At 47.2% G+C, this 24573-nt stretch overlaps 1 protein-coding gene across 1 annotated transcript in view; it reads left to right on the plus strand.

The window, feature by feature from the left end:
• Positions 1-24573, plus strand: part of LOC106582360 (zinc finger protein GLI2) — a 178592-nt gene that overhangs the window by 132337 nt on the left and 21682 nt on the right. The window contains exons 5-9 of the mRNA XM_045704761.2: positions 332-526; positions 14957-15158; positions 15583-15784; positions 18888-18998; positions 19334-19465. Coding sequence (XP_045560717.2) covers positions 332-526; positions 14957-15158; positions 15583-15784; positions 18888-18998; positions 19334-19465 — 842 coding nt within the window. The remainder of the gene's footprint in view (positions 1-331; positions 527-14956; positions 15159-15582; positions 15785-18887; positions 18999-19333; positions 19466-24573) is intronic.

The following is a 24573-nucleotide window of genomic DNA, read 5'->3' on the forward strand; positions in this document are numbered from 1 at the left end:
TCTCTCTCTCTCTCTCTCTCTCTCTCTCTCTCTCTCTCTCTCTCTCTATCTCTTTGTCTCTCTTTGTCTCTCTTTACCTCTCTCGCTGTCTGTCTGTCCCTCTGTCTCTACGTCCTCTCATTTCCTCTCTCTCTCTCTCTCTCTCTCTCTCTCTCTCTCTCTCTCTCTCTCTCTCTCTCTCTCTCTCTCTCTCTATCTCTCTGTCTCTCTTTGTCTCTCTTTACCTCTCTCGCTGTCTGTCTGTTCCTGTGCCAGTCTTCCCTGTGTCAATTGTCGGTTAGTTAACAGGTGCCTCTCATCTCACCCCTCTCTCCCTCTCTCTGTCCTACAGTGACCCATGAGCACCTGAAGGAGCGTGGTCTGTTCAGCCTGCCCCCTCCCCCTCCAGGGGCCAATCCTACACAGTACTACCACCTCATGGCCAGTGGCAGAAGCACCTACGGAGACCTCCTCTTGCAGACCGGGGCGGCCGCGGCAGCAGCAGCCGCAGCAGCACACCTGCCCGACTACATCAGCCCTATGGACGGTGAGTCACCCTGAAATCCTGAAACACACCCACCAGGGTTGTATCGCAAATGACACCCGATTCTCTAGATCAGGGGTAAGAAACCCTGGTCCTGGAGTGCAACAACCACTGCACGATTCTTCCCCGACCAGACACCAAACCTGACTCCACCAATCACCACACCAACCTTAATGGGCTGAATGCTTCACCTGGTCTCACATGTCTAAAGCGACGCTAAACGACCAGGGTTTCCTACACGTTATAGTGCACTACTTTGGACTCACCTCACTGCTAGTTGTATCATATATTCAAAATAATTTGTATTTATTTAACCTTTATTTAACTAGGCAAGTCAGTTAAGAACAAATTCTTATTTACAATGACGGCCTACCCCGGCCAAACCCTAACGACGCTGGGCCAATTGTGCACCGCCCTATGGACTCCCGATCACGGCCTGTTGTGATACAGCCTGGAATCGAACCACGACTCTAGCACTGAGATGCAGTGCCTTAGACCACTGTGCCACTCAGGAGCCCCTTGTAAAGTGGGTGGTTCGAGCACTAAATGCTGATTGGCTGAACGCCGTGGTATATCAGACTGTATACTACGGGTATGACAAAACATTTATTTTTACTGCTCTAATTACATTGGTAACCAGTTTATAATAGCAATAAGGCTCCTCTGGGGTTTGTGATACTGTATACAGTGCCTTCGGAAAGTAGTCAGACCCCTTGACTTTTTACACATTTTGTTACGTTACAGCCTTATTCTAAAACAGATTACATGTATAACTTTTTTTTCAGAAATCTACACACAATACCCCATAATGACAAAACCAAAACAGGTTTTTAGACATTTTTGCAAATGTATTAAAAATATAATAACACATTTACATAAATATTCAGACCCTTTACTCAGTACTTTGTTGAAGCACCTTTGGCAGTGATTACAGCATTGCGTCTTCTTGGGTATGACACTACAAGCTTGACACACCTGTATTTGGTGAGTTTCTCCCATTCTTCTCTACAGATCTTCTAAAGCTCTGTCAGATTGGATGGGGAGCGTCGCTGCACAGCTATTTTCAGGTCTCTCCAAAGATGTTAGACCGGGTTCAGGTCCGGGCTCTGGCTGGGCCACTCAAGGACATTCAGAGACTTGTCCCGAAGCCTCGCATGCATTGTCTTATCTTGGCCACCTCTCTGACCAACGCCCTTCTCCCTCGATTGCTCAGTTTGGCAGGGCAGCCAGCTCTTGGAAGAGTCTTGGTGGTTCCAAACTGTGGGACCTTATATAGACAGGTGTGTGCCTTTCCAAATCATGTCCAATCACTTGAATGTACCACAGGTGGACTCCAATCAAGTTGTAGAAACATCTCAAGGATGATCAATGGAAACAGGATGCACTTGAGCTCAATTATGCATTTTTGGGCTAAGGGCTATGTCCAGGCACTCCACATTGCGTCGTGCTTAAGAACAGCCCTTAGCTGTGGTATATTGGCCATATACCACACCCCCTCGTGCCTTATTGCTTAGTTATCCATATACCACACTACTAAACACTAACAGCTTAGTTATCCATATACCACACTACTAAATACTAACAGCTTAGTTATCCATATACCACACTACTAAATACTAACAGCTTAGTTATCCATATACCACACTACTAAATACTAACAGCTTAGTTATCCATATACCACACTACTAAATACTAACAGCTTAGTTATCCATATACCACACTACTAAATACAAACAGCTTAGTTATCCATATACCACACTACTAAATACTAACAGCTTAGTTATCCATATACCACACTACTAAATACTAACAACTTAGTTATCCATATACCACACTACTAAATACTAACAGCTTAGTTATCCATATACCACACTACTAAATACTAACAGCTTAGTTATCCATATACCACACTACTAAATACTAACAGCTTAGTTATCCATATACCACACTACTAAATACTAACAGCTTAGTTATCCATATACCACACTACTAAATACTAACAGCTTAGTTATCCATATACCACACTACTAAATACTAACAGCTTAGTTATCCATATACCACACTACTAAATACTAACAGCTTAGTTATCCATATACCACACTACTAAATACTAACAGCTTAGTTATCCATATACCACACTACTAAATACTAACAGCTTAGTTATCCATATACCACACTACTAAATACTAACAGCTTAGTTATCCATATACCACACTACTAAATACTAACAGCTTAGTTATCCATATACCACACTACTAAATACTAACAGCTTAGTTATCCATATACCACACTACTAAATACTAACAGCTTAGTTATCCATATACCACACTACTAAATACTAACAGCTTAGTTATCCATATACCACACTACTAAATACTAACAGCTTAGTTATCCATATACCACACTACTAAACACTAACAGCCTTGTTGCCCTTTGTGCTGATCTCCAGGTATGTGGATGTGGTGTTGTGCTTTTTATAGATGCCTTTTCTTCTTGTGGTTTTCTGTGTGTAAGACTTCCCCACATCAAAGTGAGAGTCGTGGGGTCTTATATAAACACAGAAAGGCCTGAGGCTGGGGACTCGTAAAAACCCCCACTGTTCTCCCAGCACAGCCTTCTTATTCACACAGCCAGTCATATAGTGTTTTAGGTGTGTTACACTGTTATCAGTAACATCCTGTAAATTCACAGCGGTAACCTTAAAAGGGCAACCATGGAGAGAGAGGGGGGGGGGGGGGGATGTACTATATTGCAGGCAGCAGCAGATGCCAGAGCTTCTATATCTGTCTCTTCTCTGTTTCTCAGTCAGTGTTATGGCAGGTATACTGTAAATCTGTGGTTCCTGCTCTGCTCTCTACAGCTAACGGCAAGGACAGAGGCTAGATGCAGGCAGGGGTCATTCAGTGACAGTGTGACAGAAGAGAAGTGGCGAACAACCCTGCTTTTCACAGAAGTCAGACATATGGTGAGGGACCAAAGCCTTGCTGCCAGTCTGTTTCACTCGCCTGTTATTGCATTGTTAAAGGACCCAGAACTACAGATGTAGAATCTTAATTTGATCACGCTGTTGCAGGAGAACTTTCCTTCAATTTAAAACGTATAGTGTATTTCAGGTTTAAAAAGGCTGAAGTTTGTAAGGCTGAAGTTTGTAATTTTCACTTTGACATTTCAGACTTGATTTTCCCTTACACAAAAATGTATCAAGCCCTACAAAAATGTCTGTTAATTATAATCCACATAATAATTCACATTTCCTGTTTCTGCAGGATTATTTTCCTGCTGTAGCAAACTGACTTAAATTAATATCCTACATCTGTATGAGCAAAGTGATAGTAAGTAAAGCCTAACATTGCTGCAAGTACCTGGACCAAGACTTTTGGATTCGACTTAAGCTAAATGAACCCAGGAACCTTCCAGTAAGCTGTATGAAAGGGCAATATAGTGCTGAGTGGAAAACTAAACTAAACTGTCCATGAAAGTAAGCCTTTCGATGCCTTTCGACAGTCAAAGAAATGCAGTCGCTGCCTGCCAGGCACAGACTCCCGGTGTAGTATCCATATCACTTTCATCCTGTCTCAACCCACCCAAGGAAAATGAGCGAGAGCGAGCCATCTAACAGTGTTTCCACCTCATCTGTCACGCTCCCGGTCCACCCTGCGTGACGCTTACGCATCAATCCTCACACGCACACGCTAGGAAAACGGGACCGCCGTTGAAATTAACCTTAAATTACCCCTAAATCACATAATCAAACATGAAGAGGGAGGGAGGGGGGAGAACGGACGGCAAGGTTGTGGCATAGATGTTGTTGCCTTCCCCCTTCACTACTCCGTCCCTCCATTCCTCCATCCACTTCTCTCTCCCGGTGTGACCGCCACTGCTGCTGGCTGCCCACAGTTGTTTGGGGAGGCTGTTTGCTCAGACACCCACAGACACCAACTCACACAGCACAGCACTGGGCCTTCTCCTTCTCCTCGCTGGGTTTGATGTGGTCAACGTCCTGGCACTCTCGGGGCCTGGGGCTCTCTGTTAGTGCGGTTAGCGAGGCTAGCAGCTCCACACACACAGCCTCTGTATTGACCCAGCCAGCCATCTAATGGCTCAGAGGCTCAGCAGACAGCCCCGCGAATAAAGAGACTCATTTAACAGCAGAGAGGGTGATACATATGCATCGAGACCCCAACGTTTGTTTTGGAAGCTTTGCTCTGATAAAATAAAATAAAATTTATATGCATATTTCAAAATCAGTTTATGCTCTAATAAACTCATTGGACCTACCACAAGGGCAGAGTCCTCAGTGAACCCAAAGTTAAAGTATGGCTGGTTATTTTCCCTCCCAGTTATTCCTATTAGTACTGCAGACATGAGAGAGTGGGCTTAGAGGTTTAAGGTTGAACTATAAAATAGTGATCGTTGTTAATAAAAGAGAGAAATGTGTTTATGGAAAATTCTGCCGTGCCGGTGAGTAAAGTTTTAAGACAGTCTGGTATCCTCGTATCTCCATAGGGCTAAATGTATGGATTTACTGTCAATTGTACAGCTTGCCATTAAGCAGATCTATAAACCAGACACTCTCTCTGTCTTTTTCTCAGGAACATGGTTAAATTGCACTAAACATGTCACCCTGATGCTGTCCAGTCCAGTCTACCAGAGCTAACTGCTCAGGAAAGACCATGCAACCCTATCTCCATGCATGGTACTGTATTCTGTACATTGACAATTGTATACTGTGTAAAACAATTGATGAGAACAGTCAATAATCTGAACAATAATCTGTGTGAGCATCCTTTGGGTCCCTTTGTTAAGGGTGAAGGGGAGTAGCTAAGTAAGTAGTAATGCTTTCTCTAAGAACACATTATGGGCCCTGGTCAAAAGTAGTGCAGTAGCTTTCTGCTCCTCTCCTCCGCCTACTGTGTGACTGACTGAGACATGGGTGCCATGTAGTCTACATGCAGTCTGCTTTGACAGGCCTACAAAACAAACACCGGCAGATCCTGCCTGCCGTCGGTCGGCCGTTTAGTGTGGGCCGTGCCGAAACGCTCTCCTTCACTGCTGTGCCAAATGCGTGTCCATGCCAATGGCGTGCTCTGACACGTTCATGTGACGGGCGGGCCGACACACAGGCTGAAAGAACAGTCTCCGCTAAACCAACAAAGACCAATTTTCCCCTCTAGTAGCAGACACTTCCAGCAGACCAGGCAGAGGCCAGTTGGGCCTTGTTCCCTAAAGCCCCTTGTAAACCTAAAGTAAATCTATTGCACCTGACATGTTATGTTATGAGTGATCTCTGATAGATAAAGGGGAAGAGATGGGCCCCTGGGTGGATGAACACGCAAATAAATACATCTGTCAGTACATCTGTCAGTAACTAACCGCAGGCTTCGACAACAGCCTAATGCAAACACAGCACACAGCATATCACTGGGCCAGACCAAGGGGGGATATTATGCTGTTACACAGCCTGATGGTGGGCCAGACCAAGGGGGGATATTATGCTGTTACACAGCCTGATGGTGGGCCAGACCAAGGGGGGATATTATGCTGTTACACAGCCCTGATGGTGGGCCAAACCAAGGGGGGATATTATGCTGTTACACAGCCTGATGGTGGGCCAAACCAAGGGAGGATATTATGCTGTTACACAGCCTGATGGTGGGCCAAACCAAGGGGGGATATTATGCTGTTACACAGCCTGATGGTGGGCCAAACCAAGGAGGGATATTATGCTGTTAACAGCCTGATGGTGGGCCAAACCAAGGGGGGATATGATGCTGTTACACAGCCTGATGGTGGGCCAAACCAAGGAGGGATATTATGCTGTTAACAGCCTGATGGTGGGCCAAACCAAGGGAGGATATTATGCTGTTACACAGCCTGATGGTGGGCCAAACCAAGGGGGGATATTATGCTGTTACACAGCCTGATGGTGGGCCAAACCAAGGAGGGATATTATGCTGTTAACAGCCTGATGGTGGGCCAAACCAAGGGGGGATATTATGCTGTTACACAGCCTGATGGTGGGCCAGACCAAGGGGGGATATTATGCTGTTAACAGCCTGATGGTGGGCCAAACCAAGGGGGGATATTATGCTGTTACACAGCCTGATGGTGGGCCAGACCAAGGGGGGATATTATGCTGTTACACAGCCTGATGGTGGGCCAAACCAAGGGGGGATATTATGCTGTTACACAGCCTGATGGTGGGCCAGACCAAGGGGGGATAATATGCTGTTACACAGCCTGATGGTGGGCCAGACCAAGGGGGGATATTATGCTGTTACACAGCCCTGATGGTGGGCCAAACCAAGGAGGGATATGATGCTGTTACACAGCCTGATGGTGGGCCAAACCAAGGGGGGATAATATGCTGTTACACAGCCTGATGGTGGGCCAAACCAAGGGGGGATATTATGCTGTTACACAGCCTGATGGTGGGCCAAACCAAGGGGGGATATTATGCTGTTACACAGCCTGATGGTGGGCCAGACCAAGGGGGATATTATGCTGTTACACAGCCTGATGGTGGGCCAAACCAAGGGGGGATATTATGCTGTTACACAGCCTGATGGTGGGCCAGACCAAGGGGGGATATTATGCTGTTACACAGCCTGATGGTGGGCCAAACCAAGGGGGGATAATATGCTGTTAACAGCCTGGTGGTGGGCCAAACCAAGGGGGGATATTATGCTGTTACACAGCCTGATGGTGGGCCAGACCAAGGGGGGATATTATGCTGTTACACAGCCTGATGGTGGGCCAAATCAAGGGGGGATAATATGCTGTTAACAGCCTGGTGGTGGGCCAAACCAAGGGGGGATATTATGCTGTTACACAGCCTGATGGTGGGCCAAACCAAGGGGGGATATTATGCTGTTACACAGCCTGATGGTGGGCCAAACTTGCGGCACCCAGCAGAACACATACAGTACATCACCAAACTAAGGGGACAAGGATAAGCTTTTTCAGTTGTCTAAACAATCTGTCTCCTCACTTCTCCTTTATTGCACTGATCTGAAAGAATGGGGTGGGTGGGGGGGGGGGGGGGGGGGGCAGGTTGTAGAGAACTAACCGTGGAGGAACCTGCTGGCGGGAAAAGAAACTGAAGGTCCTATGACAATAGCTGCTGCCAAAGTAAATATCTTCCATCTAGTCAGAGGAAAAATAAATCTGGGGATGAGGTGTGAGGGAGGGACAGAGAAGGAGGGGGGTCTTGTCCCCCTGGTTTGACTACATACACAAACACTTACTGTATGAACATGTGCTCACACACACACGTCTAGCTTTAGCAGGACACTAGGGGCTCACAGGGGAATCATCACAGCGAGCCTCCTCTAATAAAATGTGCAGTGAAGGTATTAGAGAGATTTACCAGGGAAAATAAACATTCCTCACCACTCGGAGGAGAGCAGAGCGGAGCTGGGGTGGCTGTGCTGGGGCTCTTGGCTGGCTGGTACCCAGGCTGCGGTGTAGTTCAGGGAGGCGATTGGGCATCGCGCTGGGCCTCTCCCTCGCCTCGCAGGATCAATGCCTGGGCCTGCTTGCTTCACCTCAGTCTGGGCTCACCTGAGAGAGACAGAGCTGTAGATGTAGTGGAACCACTGTATAGCAACTATACTAGAGAAAGAGAGTCCAGATAGTAGTTCTGAGCGATTAACCAAAATGTTGGTTGTTTTTCGGTTTTTAGAAAACTAATTGACTGATGTCTGTTACATTTTATTGGATTCCATTTTGTTCAGTTTTTTGAGCTGCCGTTTCTCTAGAGATAAATCAGATCATGCCCGAATTGTGCAATGTAGTAGGGAGTTGTAGTTTCCAACAGGCCAATGTTATACATAGTTTAGAGCAGAAAATGTGATTTTTAACTGCAATGACCATAATCCATAGCGCAGCAGCTACTTGTCCGGTCTATGTTTATTTTACGCCTGCTATGTAAGAGAAAGAAGAATGCGCGATCAAGAGGGGATACATAGAGAGCAGTTGCTTCGCAAGGTATTGGTATTCAGCAGACATAAAAGTATGCCTTATTTACTTTGAAGAACTACTAAAAAAATGTGTCCAACAGCACAGGAAGCAGCTCTATAGTGATGAGATGATGACTTGGAATGAAATAATAAAGTCATCAAGTAAAACAAATGTAATATACAAAACAACAACTTAAATATTTGATTAAAGTGAAGTACTGTGAATAACTGATTGTTATTCACACATGGTCCATCACTACCATCATGGGACTTAATTGTTTTATTCTGTGTTGTTACAGCATTCAACCCACATAATGCATAGTGAATTTAATGTTTTAAAAAAAATCATCAAAACCGAAATCATGCAAAAAAAAATATAATCAGTGAGAGAGACCAGATAGACCAGAGAGAGAGAGACCAGAGAGAGAGAGAGACCAGAGAGAGGGAGAACGACCAGAGAGAGAGAGACCAGAGAGAGAGAGACCAGAGAGAGAGAGACCAGAGAGAGAGAGAGACCAGAGAGAGGGAGAACGACCAGAGAGAGAGAGACCAGAGAGAGAGAGACCAGAGAGAGAGACCAGAGAGAGAGAGAGACCAGAGAGAGGGAGAACGACCAGAGAGAGAGAGACCAGAGAGAGAGAGACCAGAGAGAGAGACCAGAGAGAGAGAAACCAGAGAGAGAGAGAGACCAGAGAGAGAGAGACCAGAGAGAGAGAGAGACCAGAGAGAGAGAGACCAGAGAGAGAGAGACCAGAGAGAGAGAGACCAGAGAGAGAGAGAGACCAGAGAGAGGGAGAACGACCAGAGAGAGAGAGACCAGAGAGAGAGAGACCAGAGAGAGAGAAACCAGAGAGAGAGAGAGACCAGAGAGAGAGAGACCAGAGAGAGAGAGAGACCAGAGAGAGAGAGACCAGAGAGAGAGAGACCAGAGAGAGAGAGACCAGAGAGAGAGAGAGACCAGAGAGAGGGAGAACGACCAGAGAGAGAGAGACCAGAGAGAGAGAGACCAGAGAGAGAGACCAGAGAGAGAGAAACCAGAGAGAGAGAGAGACCAGAGAGAGAGAGACCAGAGAGAGAGAGAGACCAGAGAGAGAGAGACCAGAGAGAGAGAGACCAGAGAGAGAGAGACCAGAGAGAGAGAGAGACCAGAGAGAGGGAGAACGACCAGAGAGAGAGAGACCAGAGAGAGAGAGACCAGAGAGAGAGACCAAAGAGAGAGAAACCAGAGAGAGAGAGAGACCAGAGAGAGAGAGACCAGAGAGAGAGAGAGACCAGAGAGAGAGAGACCAGAGAGAGAGAGACCAGAGAGAGAGAGAGACCAGAGAGAGGGAGAACGACCAGAGAGAGAGACCAGTAAGAGAGACCAGAGAGAGAGCTCAGAGAGAGAGACCAGAGAGAGAGATCAGAGAGAGAGACCAGAGAAAGAGATATCAGAGAGAGAGACCAGAGAGAGAGACCAGAGAAAGAGAGACCAGAGAGAGAGGGAGAGACCAGAGAGAGAGAGACCAGAGAAAGAGATATCAGAGAGAGAGACCAGAGAGAGAGACCAGAGAGAGATATCAGAGAGAGAGACCAGAGAGAGAGACCAGAGAAAGAGAGACCAGAGAGAGAGGGAGAGACCAGAGAGAGAGAGACCAGAGAAAGAGAGACCAGAGCAAGAGAGAGAGAGTCAGAGCCAGAAAGCAGCGGATGTAGTGAATCAACACTCCTAACTAATGACCCAACAAAGCCAGGCCCTCCACAGGGCTCCACTGGCTCTCCTGATCCCATACAAACTGTTACACTGAACAAAGGGAGACTACCTTTGTGTGCTGTGCTGTGTGTGGAACCTGTGCCAACTCTCATTCGAGGGGCATTGGTTTAGGGCTGTACTAGGGTTGGTGGGGAGGGACGGGGGGTAAAGGATAACTACCCTCCAATTAGAGTTTTCTGATTTTCCACAAAGCCATTTCAATTAAAACAGCAAGGCAGATGCTTAAAATAATCACTCTTAGTTTTTTGGTGAATGTGCACTGAAGTGCCTGTAATTATGAGCCCAGATCCACCAATTATAGCCAACCCTCCCCGTGCTCTGTTCTCCTCTGCTCCCACAGAGAGCGTCCTAGACCTAAAGAACAGGACATATCTCTCCGCCAGCGCTTTGCCACCTCCCCACGGCGTATCCCGCCTCATAGAACATCTGGTTTCTCACTCTCCTCTGCCGGAACCTGGCGTATCCCTAAATTAGAGCCCCGCCACCTATAAAACACTCCATCGCCATGTGAGTGTTGCCTGTGTGACCTCTAGCAGAGCAGACGCAGCAATGACCTTGTACGCTGTGTCTCTAACACGGGGGCCGGGAGTAGTGTATCCTTGGTGTGCCAGATCCAGGCTAGAGGAGCGAACACTGCTCCCATGCACACACTGTTGACTAACACATGAAGTTGTATTGAATTGCATAGGGAGAGACTACAGTTTGTCTAGGGGTGGGTACGGAGGGGGATTTTGGGGTTGGAAGTATAAGGTATGAGAGGGTTTGAGATCCTGTCTGAGGGTAGGGGTGTGTGGTGGTGGGTTTGGGTTTGGGGGCTTATGACTACAGTTTGTTTAGGGGTATAGGTGTGGGGTTTGGGGGATGTTGTAGGTATGAAGCAGTCTTTTGGAAAGGGGTTGAGACCATGTCTGGGTAATGGGGGTTGGAGGTTAGGAGGTATGAGGCAGTCTTTTGGGATAGGTGCCGCGGGGGGAGGGGGGTTAGGCGCCAGCCTTGCCAGGCTGCGAGTGTACCCTGTTTTGTTTCCTGATTTATTAAGTGGCACATTAATAAGCATCTCCCCTGAGGTTCAGTTCTGGCAAGCAGAGATTAATAGGACCGCTGCACCGCACACACACGCACACACAAACACAGCGGCTCAACAATGGGCCAGCCCAGTCCCAGGCAGAGAGAAAGAGCCATTAGACTCAATGTAAATCCACCCAAAACTTTTCTAGAGAACTATAAACCCACCGCTGTATTCGGGTATCAACCCTCTCCCCACTCCTCCCCCTCTACTCCCTCTCTTCCCCATCTCCCCTGAGACAAACCCCCTCTTTCTCAACACGCCTAATGATACATGACACATTTATTTATTAGCTTCATAGAGGAACATTCCTAAGGACCGTTTGTTGTTTTTGCCAACTCTTTCATAAATATCTCTTACATGTCTACAGCTAGTTTTCATAGAGCAGCCAGAGTCCTTTTGAGTCCTGCTGCTCTTTATTCACATATGCCTTTTACAACATAATAGTTTGAAAACTTAAGACTTAATATCACCACTTCCACCGAAGTCGGTCCCTCTCCTTGTTCGGGCGGCGTTCGATGTCACCGGCTTTCTAGCCATCGCCGATCCACTTTCAATTTTCCATTTGTTTTGTCCTTGTCTTACACAACTGGTTTCAATCCCCCAATTACTTGTTCATTATTTAACCCTCTGTTCCCCCATGTTTGTTTGTGAGTGATTGTTTATTGTATTGCGGTCCGTTATTGTGGCCTTGGATTTATTTGACGTGTATTGTGATTATTGTTGAGTAAAATTGCGTACATTACTCATATCTGCTGTCCTGCGCCTGACTCATCTACATTACACTTAAGTTTTTACACACACACACACACACACACGCACGCACGCACGCACGCACGCACGACACACACACACACACACACACACACACACACACACACACACACACACACACACACACCATGTATAAGACTACAGTTTTTATGGCCGTAGGTTTGGAAGGAAGGATCACTAATTTACCCAATAAAGCAGGTTGACAGTGGTGTGTTTGACATGTTGGCGGCTGGTGTGTGTGTGCATGTCTGACGGGGCATGTGTTTTGGCGAGGTGGGATGAGAGCTATTAAGAACTTCCTGTTGCCAGCACCTCTGATGATGCCCCGTTAGGCCTAATAACCCTCCAGACAAGTACTACCCTCAGTCCTCTGCCCTGGTCTGTGTCCTGGCCCCTCACACCAGGGCTAATGCTCAGCACCTGTTGACCCACAGCAGCTGGCCAACACTACCCTTACCCTGTATTCTGTTAGTCACTCCTCCCTACCCTTACCCTGTATTCCGTTAGACACTCCCCTCTACCCTTACCCTGTATTCCGTTAGACACTCCCCTCTACCCTTACCCTGTATTCCGTTAGACACTCCCCTCTACCCTTACCCTGTATTCCGTTAGACACTCCCCTCTACCCTTACCCTGTATTCCGTTACACACTCCCCTCTACCCTTACCCTGTATTCTGTTAGTCACTCCTCCCTACCCTTACCCTGTATTCCGTTAGACACTCCCCTCTACCCTTACCCTGTATTCCGTTAGACACTCCCCTCTACTCTTACCCTGTATTCTGTTAGTCACTCCCCTCTACTCTTACCCTGTATTCCGTTAGACACTCCCCTCTACCCTTACCCTGTATTCCGTTAGACACTCCCCTCTACCCTTACCCTGTATTCCGTTAGACACTCCCCTCTACCCTTACCCTGTATTCCGTTAGACACTCCTCTCTACCCTTACCCTGTATTCCGTTAGACACTCCCCTCTACTCTTACCCTGTATTCTGTTAGTCACTCCTCCCTACCCTTACCCTGTATTCCGTTAGACACTCCCCTCTACTCTTACCCTGTATTCCGTTAGACACTCCCCTCTACCCTTACCCTGTATTCCGTTAGACACTCCCCCCTACCCTTACCCTGTATTCCGTTAGACACTCCCCTCTACTCTTACCCTGTATTCTGTTAGACACGCCCCTCTACTCTTACCCTGTATTCCGTTAGACACTCCCCTCTACCCTTACCCTGTATTCCATTAGCCACTCCCCCTCTACCCTTACCCTGTATTCCGTTAGACACTCCCCTCTACTCTTACCCTGTATTCCATTAGACACTCCCCTCTACTCTTACCCTGTATTCCGTTAGACACTCCCCTTTACTCTTACCCTGTATTCTGTTAGACACTCCCCTCTACTCTTACCCTGTATTCCATTAGCCACTCCCCCTCTACCCTTACCCTGTATTCCATTAGCCACTCCCCCTCTACCCTTACCCTGTATTCCGTTAGACACTCCCCTCTACCCTTACCCTGTATTCTGTTAGACACTCCTCTCTACCCTTACCCTGTATTCCGTTAGACACTCCCCTCTACCCTTACCCTGTATTCCATTAGACACTCCCCCCTACCCTTACCCTGTATTCCATTAGCCACTCCCCTCTACCCTTACCCTGTATTCCGTTAGCCACTCCCCTCTACCCTTACCCTGTATTCCGTTAGACACTCCCCTCTACCCTTACCCTGTATTCTGTTAGTCACTCCCCCCTACCCTTACCCTGTATTCTGTTAGTCACTCCCCTCTACCCTTACCCTGTATTCCGTTAGCCACTCCCCTCTACCCTTACCCTGTATTCCGTTAGACACTCCCCTCTACCCTTACCCTGTATTCCGTTAGCCACTCCCCCCTATCACCTCCTCTGTCTCTTTCCATCTCTCCCTACAGTAGCTGTCACACATTGCCACTGGAACACAGGAGTCAAAACCAAAGCCGACAAAGAAAAATGAAAGGAACTTTTTGGATACCCCTGAAAGACATCTTTCCAAATGTCTTTGACTACCTGGAACTGTTTAATGTAGCCTGTAAAAGGGCTTTCCATTGCATGTCCCAAAGAGGAAGGTTAAAGTGCTCAATTCAGATCAGAATGACGTACACACAACTACGTGCTTTTAGTATGTCTACATGCATTCTTATAGAGAATAAGGATTAGTATCAAACACAACCTGAGGGAATTAGTGCTAAAAGGGTTCAAGTTAACACAAAGTACCAAAACAACAGTTCATGGGCAAAAAAAGTACAACATTTTTTTTATTTTACTGTAATGTTCATGCTCCAAAAACAGCATAGGAAAAGCCCTCGACAACTCTCTAGGTTGACTTCTGCCCTTTGTAGCTATGCCTCATTCTTTTAATGGTATTCTCAAATAAATGTTTTTAAATTGCCTCCATTTAACTTGCTGAAATGCAACTGACTGGGTGAGATTCTAATCACGGTAATTACAGCAAATGATTGCAAGTGATTAATTATGCATAAGAGGATGTGAACTTTAAGGGGAGAAGGAGGGTTGTATGAGAGAGATGCTGGAGAGAGATAGCCTGCGTCCCAAATGGCACCTTATTCCCTATACAGTGCACCCCTTTTAACCAGAGCCCTATGCCAGAGCCCAGTCAAAAGTAGTGCACTATATAGGGAATAGGGTACCATTTGGAGCACAGCCATTAACAGACTGAGGGGGGACTGTACTATAGTCTAGACCAGACTAGCAGCACAATGACCTCTACTAGAACGCCTCTGGAGAAAATATTTGTGCTGCTTTCATCTAAAAACAGATGATGACTAGTGACAACAGTTAAACAGTTATCAAATACATTTGATTCATTGATTGTGTTCATTCTCTGCAGTGTCCAGGTTCTCCAGCCCCAGACTGACCCCCAGGTTGAACAGGAAGCGAGCTCTGTCCATCTCCCCTCTCTCAGACGCCAGCATCGACCTGCAGACCATGATTCGTACCTCGCCCAACTCTCTGGTGGCTTACATCAACAACTCACGCTCCAGCTCTGCAGCCAGCAGCTCCTACGGACACCTGTCAGTCAGCGGCATCAGGTGCAGGACATACACATATGCATTCAAACACATACTGTACATACATACGCACACACACACACACACACACACACACACACACACCACACACACACACACACACACACACACACACACACACACACACACACACACACACACACACACACTCAACACAAGGCTCAACACAAGGCATTACACCAGTCACTCACTCAAAGAAAACTTACAAGGTATTCTAACTTTTCTCATCTCTATATGTTTGAGTATTTATTACTTTCACATATCTATACATCTATTGAAGGGCTCCACATACACTAGTCACTCGCTCACTCAATCGCCACAGCATTCAACCTTATGTCCAGGCCTATAGCGGAGTTATGTCTGTCTCTTGCTGTTGTAAATGGAGTGGATCCGCTAATAACTGTCCTTCCCTTTCCTCTCCCAGTCCGTCGTTCACCTTCCCCCACTCCATCAACCCCATGGCATACCAGCAGCTGTTCAACCAACAGAGAGGCCTGAGTGCGTTTGGCCATACCCCTCCCCTCATCCAACCCTCGCCCTCCTTCGCTGCCCGCCAGCATGCCCACGCAATTGCAGCCTCTGCCCTCAACACCACCCACAACACCTCCAGCTCTGAGTCCAACCAGGTGAGTCTCCTAAACCAGGGATGCAAACTGCTGAGGGCCCAAAAAGGTGATTTTTTTTCTTGCACTGAAACATGCAAAAAATCCCTGCTAGGGGAAATGCAGGTTTTAACTAATTAAACAACAAAGAATATGATCTACATGATCAGTCTCTGTGTGTAAAATAAAAAGTGGTTAATGTAAACCTAACTCACAGCTAAAAAATGTAAAGAAAGCAATCCAATGTTATTTGTTGCCTAGACTTTACTGCAAATGACACTTGAGAAAAAAACAATACACTAATATTGCAGTTAGCCATGACAGCCTTTATAATAGAACTCTTGTGACCACACACATCTAAATATTGCACTTGGGAAAAAAACATCTATAGACATCGATCAAGTGCACAAGGCTACATGTAAATTGAAAACAACAAAAGCAATATATTTGGGCCACACTGCACATTATTACATTGTACACTTTCTGCCTGTGGACATCTGTTCTACAATGTCCCAGCGAAAGCAGGAAAGTGTGTGGTGTTCCTTTCACCTCTATGGTGGCATCCAGCTTAAACCAGGCCCAGCTCCAGCTACACTTGATCCCTGAATCCACTTGTTAAATGCCTCATTTTCACCTAATTCTCTCATTCTGAAAATTAACCACATGCTGTAGAGGGAAAACATTAGTTAACAGATAGTGGTTAGTTAGTTAGCTAGTTAACTAGTTAATATTTCACACAGAATGTCAGGGTCCAGTATGCAACTAACGCGTTATAACTTGAGGAACGGCAAGGAGTCGTATACATTACCAGTTAATACTGTAATGACCTAACTGGATCATAAAGGAACAATTGTCCAGACAGAGGATTGAGTTTACGAATTTACGGTTTATTAACCCAACTTCACACAAGCTACTGTTTGGCCATAACCCACGCCAAATAAATGAAGGATACCCTGTAAAACAACCGTGACCTTCTCTTGTGAAGGCCAGAAATAAGAGAGAGAGCAATGGCTAAACTAGGTCTTAACTTCTAATGCTCCACCCCCCTGGCCAACCCCCCTCCACGCCACTCCGCCAACCACCAGGATGCCCGGCATCAGAACATTCCAGGCATTCCCGTGATTGGCAGATAGCAGGTTGATTGGCATGTCGGACCCCTCGAACACTGGGTACTGGTAAATACAACACAACCAACTAATAGCCTAACACATAACACACAGCTAATTCAATCCAGCTAACAAGATATTTAACAATGCTAATACTCATTCCACCACACTTTCTCCCTCACCTCAAACTTTCCAAATGCCAGTAGTTTTTCGGCTACAGCTCATGAAGTAGGTTTCATCACCTTCTCACCCCCGTCTCCGTGGTCAGGCTTCTCATCTAACGTTACGTCTTCGTTATCGTTCAGGGACGCCCTGCTGTAGCTGGCAAGCTGCCTTTCCACTCTCCGCTGTCTTTCCAGAGCGCGCGCTGATGGTTGTCTCTTCAGTCGCTTGTTGCGCTGATTTCTGTTGTTATGTAAACGATTGGCTGAGCCTTGGATACAGCCAGTATTGCTCCAAACGCGCATCACTCGTTCGCTTACAGCCAGTAGTGATCCAACCCCCCCACTCAAAACGGCGAATTTCGCTGAAAGGTGACAAGTTTGCATCCCTGCTAACCAGACAGACAGGGGTAATATAATAATAGTCTACATCTGTCATCTCACAGAATCTGGGGTCATGTTCAGTTGACACAAAACACAAGATGTACTGAAATGAAGTGAAGATGCCCTAACGAACACCCAGAGCTCTCTAACATGAATTATATGTACATTGTGTACAAGTTATGTTATTGGTAAAATGATGTCATGGTAAATTAATCCAGCCCAAGATTCTCATAAACTGTCAAGTGTTTTTGGTGAGAGATGTTTCAGCTGGAGGATGACTCCCTCCCACTAGCAGCTGTTTTTATCTGTCTCAGTTCTTAGAAGTGTTTCCTCTGTCTCCTTTATCAACGGATTGTATACAATATGGTCTCTATGAATGTAAACTTCCCCCTCATTTACCATCTCCCCCTCAGACACACACAGACACCCATACATTCCATCACCATGTCTATTTTACTAAACCAATGTGCGCACACACACACACATACACACACACACAGAGAGACACACTCACACACAGGCAGAGAGAGCTGAATTCCCCCTCAGCTTGACAGTGAACAGAACCACATTTCACCTGGTGTTAGTGAGATCCCAGAAGCACAGTCAGTACTGTACTGTACTGTACTGTACTGTACTGTACTGTACTGTACTGTAGTGTAGTGTAGTGTAGTGTACTGTAGTGTAGTGTAGTGTAGTGTACTGTAGTGTACTGTACTGTAGTGTACTGTAGTGTAGTGTAGTGTAGTGTACTGTAGTGTACTGTAGTGTACTGTAGTGTACTGTACTGTAGTGTAGTGTAGTGTAGTGTACTGTACTGTACTGTACTGTAGTGTAGTGGCTGGGTGAGATTAGAGAGACCCCTCCTCACTGACTCCGAACCCTTCCTTCATATATTTTCTTATGATGCTTAAACACACACACACACACTGAGTGTCTCCTCCTCAGAGCCTGTGACTGAGGCTTTAAAAGGCTGTGTCTGTCTGTCGTGTTAAGAGTTGGTCGGAGGATCAAAGCTCTGAGCGTTGCAGTGTGGGTAATAATTTCTTTCTTTTCATATTTCCCCTGGCTGACTCTCATAAAGCAGTCTAAACTGTTTCTCTGTGGTGGGTCGCTATACGAGTTATGTGCCCTGAGCCTGGTGCTTGGCTGGCTCAGGTTGTCTCTGGAACCAACCAACCCTCACATCATCACGTTGCCATAGAACAGAGCCAGTCAGCCAGAGCCACTCTGGGTTATCTTCACGCTGCCTCCATCTCTTCGCACCAGAGCACCGTAACTCTCTGACTCCTTCTTCTATTTGGCCACTTAGCAGACATTTTGTATGTAATCCCTGTGTGAATTGAACTCGACACTCTTACCAACTGAGCCACAAAGGACCACTCTATCTGAACTCTACCTCTCGCTCTACAGAATGTCCTTCAGAAGGCTGGTATAGCCTGGGTCTCTCTAACGTCTAACTCCTTCTCTCTCCTGCAGAATGCTGGTGGCGACCCGGCGGTGAGCAGCACAGTCAACCCCATGATCACCAAGAGGCACAAGGTCAAGACAGAAGCAGTGGGACCCCGGTCCATATCACCGTGCTCTCAGGTATGGGACCCCACGACCTCTCACTTAATTGATCTTTATAAATGGCATACAGAAATATAAAATACCGGGTCCTTTTACACTAGATCAATAAGACAAACTGTGTTGTTGCTTTTTCTTATATTTACAGTGAGTTGTGCAAAAGCAATCTTAGATCATCAGGAAGCAGATAAGCAATTGCAGAATAGTACAGTATAGTTGGTAGCGATATGCTATTGTCAACACACACACACACACACACACTTAACACACACACACACAAACACACATACTGTGTGCGTGCATGCACGTCAGACACAGTCATGAACCCCTCTCTGACTGAGTCCTCTGGTCCACAGGAGCATGTCCTGGACCTGAGTGAGGAGCGGGATAAAGATGAGTGGAAGCAGGAGCCAGAGGCTGTCTACGAGACCAACTGTCACTGGGATGGCTGCACCAAGGAGTACGACACCCAGGACCAGCTCGTTCACGTGAGTTATTATAAATTATACAACAAGTGGGTCTAATCCTGGATGCTGATTGGTTAAAACCACATTGCAGCCGGTGTCTATTCCACAAGTTACCACCGGCTTTACTCTGTTCCATCTCCCTGGCAATCCATCAGCCCAGCCTGTCACGTCCTGACCAGTATAAGGGGTTATTTGTTAGTGTAGGTTGGTCAGGACGTGGCAGGGGTGTGTTTGTTTTGTGTTGTCGGGGTTTTTGGGTAGTGTTCTATGTTTTGTATTTCTATATTGTATTTTCTAGTTATTCTATTTCTATGTTTAGTTTATTGTTTTGACCTTCAATTGGAGGCAGCTGTTCCTCGTTGCCTCTAATTGAAGATCCTATTTAGTAGGGGTGTTTTTCTATGGGTTTTGTGGGTAGTTGTTTCTTGTTTAGCTGTGTGCCTGACAGGACTGTTTTCGTCGTTCTTTTTGTTCAGTGTTCATTTATTTAATAAAGAAGAAAATGAGCATTCACATCCCCGCTGCATTTTGGTCCAAACACTACGACGCCTGTGACAGAACTACCCACCAACAACGGACCAAGCAGCGGAGGAAGGAGCAGCACCAGGAGAGGAGCTATCTGGAATCGTGGACATGGGAGGAAATTCTGGACGGGGCTGGACCATGGCACCAGGCTGGGGAATACCGTCGCCCTAAGGAGGAGCTGGAGGCAGCCAAGGCGGAGCGGCGCCGTTATGAGGCATTATACGCCGCACACGGGGAGTGTGGCTAGGTCAGGCAAGAGCCCTAAGCCAACTTCCCGTGCTCTTTATGGGGAGCAGCGGATCAGGAGAGCGCCGGTCTATGCGGAGGTCTCGCCATGCGCACGCACAGTCCGGTGCGAGCGATCCCAGCCCCTCGCAAGTGCCGTGCTAGAGTGGGTGGGCAGCCTGGTAGGAGTATGCCTGCACAGCGCATCTGGCCAACGGTGCGTCTCCTGGGCCCAGGCTACCCTGCGCCTGCTCTACGCACGGCAGCCATCAGGCGTCTGCACAGCCCTGTTCGCCCTGTGCCAGCACTCCGCCCGTGCAGGGCTACTGTGACTACCCAGCCAGGCCGGGTGGTGCAGGCTGTGCGCTCCAGACCTCCAGTGCTGGTTCATGGCCCGGTGTATCCAGTTCCTGCTCCTCGCACTAGCCTCAAGGTGCGTGTCCCTAGTCTGGCATCTCCAAAGCCAGCACCACGCACCAGGCCTCCAGTGCGTCAGCCCAGTCCAGTACGTCCTGTTCCCGCTCCTCGCACTAGCCTTGGGGTGCGTTTCCCCAGTCTGGTACCTCCAGTACCAGCCCCACGCACCAGGCCTCCAGTGCGTCAGCCCAGTCCAGTACGTCCTGCTCCTGCTCCTCACACTAGCCCTGTGGTGCGTAAATAGTCTGGCGTCTCCAAAGCCAGCCCCATGCATCAGGCTTTCAGTGCGCAGTCCCCGTCCAGAGCTTCCGACGACAGTACCCCGTCCAGAGCTTCCGGTGACAGTACCCCGCCCAGAGCTTCCGGTGACAGTTCCCCGTCCAGAGCTTCCGGTGACAGTACCCTGTCCAGAGCTTCTGACGACAGTACCCCATCCAGAGCTTCCGGCGACAGTTCCCCGTCCAGTGCTTCTGGCGACGTCCTACAGTCCGGAACCAAGAGAGACGGCCTACAGTCCGGAACCGAGAGAGACAGCCTACAGTCCGGAACCGAGAGAGACGGCCTACAGTCCAGAACCGAGAGAGTCGCCCTACAGTCCGGAATCGGCGCAGCCAGAGTCGCCCTACAGTCCGGAATCGGCGCAGCCAGAGTCGCCCTCCAGTCCGGAGCTCCCGGAGTCGCCCGCCAGTCTGAGGTCTCCAGGGATGCGCGTCAACCCGAGGTCTCCAGCAACGCGCCTTAGCCCTGAGCCTTCAGCGGGGGAGGACAAGTTAGGTTGGGGACTAAGGCCGGAGCCTGAGCCACCTCCGTATTAGGAGGATTGGGGAGGGGGGGGGGGTGTAGCACAAGAACAGTCGGTGACGGTGGCCACCCTCCCTTCCCTCCCTTTAGTTTGGGTTTATTTTTGTGTTTTTTATGTTTAGGTGCATCCGGGGTATGCACCTTTGGGGGGGGGGGATTTGTTATTGTAGGTTGGTCAGGACGTGGCAGGGGTGTGTTTGTTTTGTGTTGTCGGGGTTTTTGGGTAGTGTTCTATGTTTTGTATTTCTATGTTCTAATTTCTAGTTATTCTATTTCTATGTTTAGTTTATTGTTTTGACCTTCAATTGGAGGCAGCTGTTCCTCGTTGCCTCTAATTGAAGGTCCTATTTAGTAGGGGTGTTTTTCTATGGGTTTTGTGGGTAGTTGTTTCTTGTTTAGCTGTGTGCCTGACAGGACTGTTTTCGTCGTTCTTTTTGTTCAGTGTTCATTTATTTAATAAAGAAGAAAATGAGCATTCACATCCCCGCTGCATTTTGGTCCAATCACTACGACGCCCGTGACACAGCCAGACAATTTATAAACTTGATCTCCACTGTAAAAAGCATCTAGACATTATCTCCCATTTCTTTTAGTTTTCAACAGTGGAAATTTGTATTATCCTTGCTGTCTGTCTCTCCATCATTTGCAACATTGTTTCAGTATTGAAACAGTGTTGCAGTATTCGATCTCCGGCTGTACCATCGTAATGAACATGTAGGGGTCAGGAGTCGGGATGAGACAGACAGACAGGCAGGCAGCATTTCTCAGCCAGTCGAAATCATGAATCAACATCATTTTTATGGATATACAGTATATACAAATAAATGTCAGTAGAAAACAGGCAAAACGAAACAAAGTGCAGCAAGTTTGCAGTCTTTCCAGCTTCAGTTTGAAGTGATTGTGTTAGCTGTGTTGTTGGCTAGCTCCACCGAACAACAGTGTCCTAACGAGAGAGCGCATTTTCTATGCCAAGTGAAATCGCACATCATTAGCTCATCGTTATGGATATATCCAAATAAATGTCACTAGAAAACAGCTTAAACAAACGCAAATGCAGCTACTTTGCTATTATTCTGGCTGCACTGTTTAACGTGACTGTAAGTTAGCCGTAGTCGGCTAGCTAGCAAGAAAGATATAACAACGTTGCCAGCCAGTATGGCAATGGAACATTTAGAGGAACGACCATACATACAGAACAAAAAGACTGAACGACTGGGTCGCGTCTCTGGCAGCTGGCTTGGGTAGCAACCCTAAATTTGTGTCAGGACTATATCTTGTGCAAGGATGAAATAGTATGAATAAATTCATAAAAATAATGTTTTTAATGATAATATAAAAGTGATAATGCCCTCGAAGCCGGTGTTTGGGGGATATATTGGCACAGTTTGCCATCCCTCGACTTCATCTCGGGCCTATCAACTCCCGTGCCAGTATATCCTCCAAGCACCGGCTTCTCGGGCATTATCACTTAAGTGATCTTTAGTTACCTCAGAGAGTTAGGACATCTGTGAGGAGGGAGCTGCTGGTGCCATTACAGCCAGGGGTATGCCTCTGACTCTCAATACTGTTTCATCTAGCTTAAGGGACAGTATGACAACACTCTTCAACAAATTAACTATTCTCCGCTATTACGATGACATGGGGTGCCAATCAGAGGAGGCTGGTGAGAGGAGGATAATGGCTGGAATGGAGTGAACAGAATGGTATCAAACACATGGAAACCATGTTTTTGAGAGAGAGAGAGAGAGTCACACAGAGAGAGTCACATAGAGAGAGGCACACAGAGAGAGGCATACAGATACAGGAAAAAGTACAAAAGACCTCACATTTAAAAAAGAAAAAGAAATAAAGTTCAAAACGGCCTCCTCTGCTCATCCTTGAAGTGTGCAGGGTTAGAGTCAGTGCGTCAAGTTTAAGATTTAACCAGTCAGTGCCAGGTCAGAGCCAGGGGTTGGGGGTCACAGCTGTTGATCCTTTCCTGTGGTAGACACGCGCAGGGTTAATGAAGCCTGTTGATTGTGACTGAGGAGACATAGGTACACTAATGGCCCTGCAGCTGTAACCCCGAACCCCTGGCTCTGACCTCTGACCTTTGAACTTTGTTCTATTCCTTTCTTCTCCACCAAACTCCCGACGCAGCCTTCTCTGCTGCTCCACTCCCATAGGCTGTGATTAACAATTGGGTTTCACCAACCTGACAGACAGGTGGCAGGGGGCATGTGTCAGCCCAGTATCCAGACTGGGAGTCTCTGAGCTGAGTCTGCAATGGTCTGGAGTCTCTAACTCCCAGTGTTACAGGTCAGGAGTGGATTCATCTTGGAGCCCCTTTCTCCCCCCCTTCCACCCTCTCCCTCCACTCTCAGCACCCCGGTCCCAGACTGTCCTGACAAGGAAAGTCAAGGAGGAGAGCCAACTAAGAACCCCTTTTACCCCATCTTTCCCCCTTAAACTCACCTCTCCTCCCCCACACTCTCACTTCTCCCCCTTCTCCTGGTAGTTCCAGCATCCATCCCCCTACTCTGCTGCTCTGTCGGGCTGAGGGGATCAGAAAACAGAGATGGGACCTGCTGGTGTGGATTGTAGGGCGTGGGTTGTGGATTATAGGGTGTGGGGGTGTAGATTGTAGAGCGTGGGGTGTGGATTGTAGGGCGTGCGGTGTGGATTGTAGGTAGAGGTCGACCGATTAATCGGAATGGCCGATTAATTAGGGCCGATTTCGAGTTTTCATAACAATCGGAAATCTGTATTTTTGGACGCCGATTTGGGCGATTATTATTATAATTTTTTTTACCTTTATTTAACTAGGCAAGTCAGTTAAGAACACATTCTTATTTTCAATGACGGCCTAGGAACGGTGGGTTAACTGCCTTGTTCAGGGGCAGAACGACAGATTTTTAACTTGTCAGCTCGGGGATTCAATCTTGCAACCTTACGGTAGCTAGCTAGCATTAAACTTATCCAACGCTCTAACCACCTGCTTTACATTGCACTCCACGAGGAGCCTGCTTGTTACGCGAATGCAGTAAGAAGCCAAGGTAAGTTGCTAGCTAGCATTACACTTATCTTATAAAAAACAATCAATCAATCATAATCACTAGTTAGCTACACATGGTTGATGATATTACTAGTTTATCTAGCCTGTCATGCGTTGCATATAATCG

This window comes from Salmo salar, chromosome 21, assembly GCF_965601325.2.
Source record: "Salmo salar chromosome 21, fSalSal1, whole genome shotgun sequence".
Taxonomy (NCBI): Eukaryota; Metazoa; Chordata; class Actinopteri; order Salmoniformes; family Salmonidae; genus Salmo; species Salmo salar.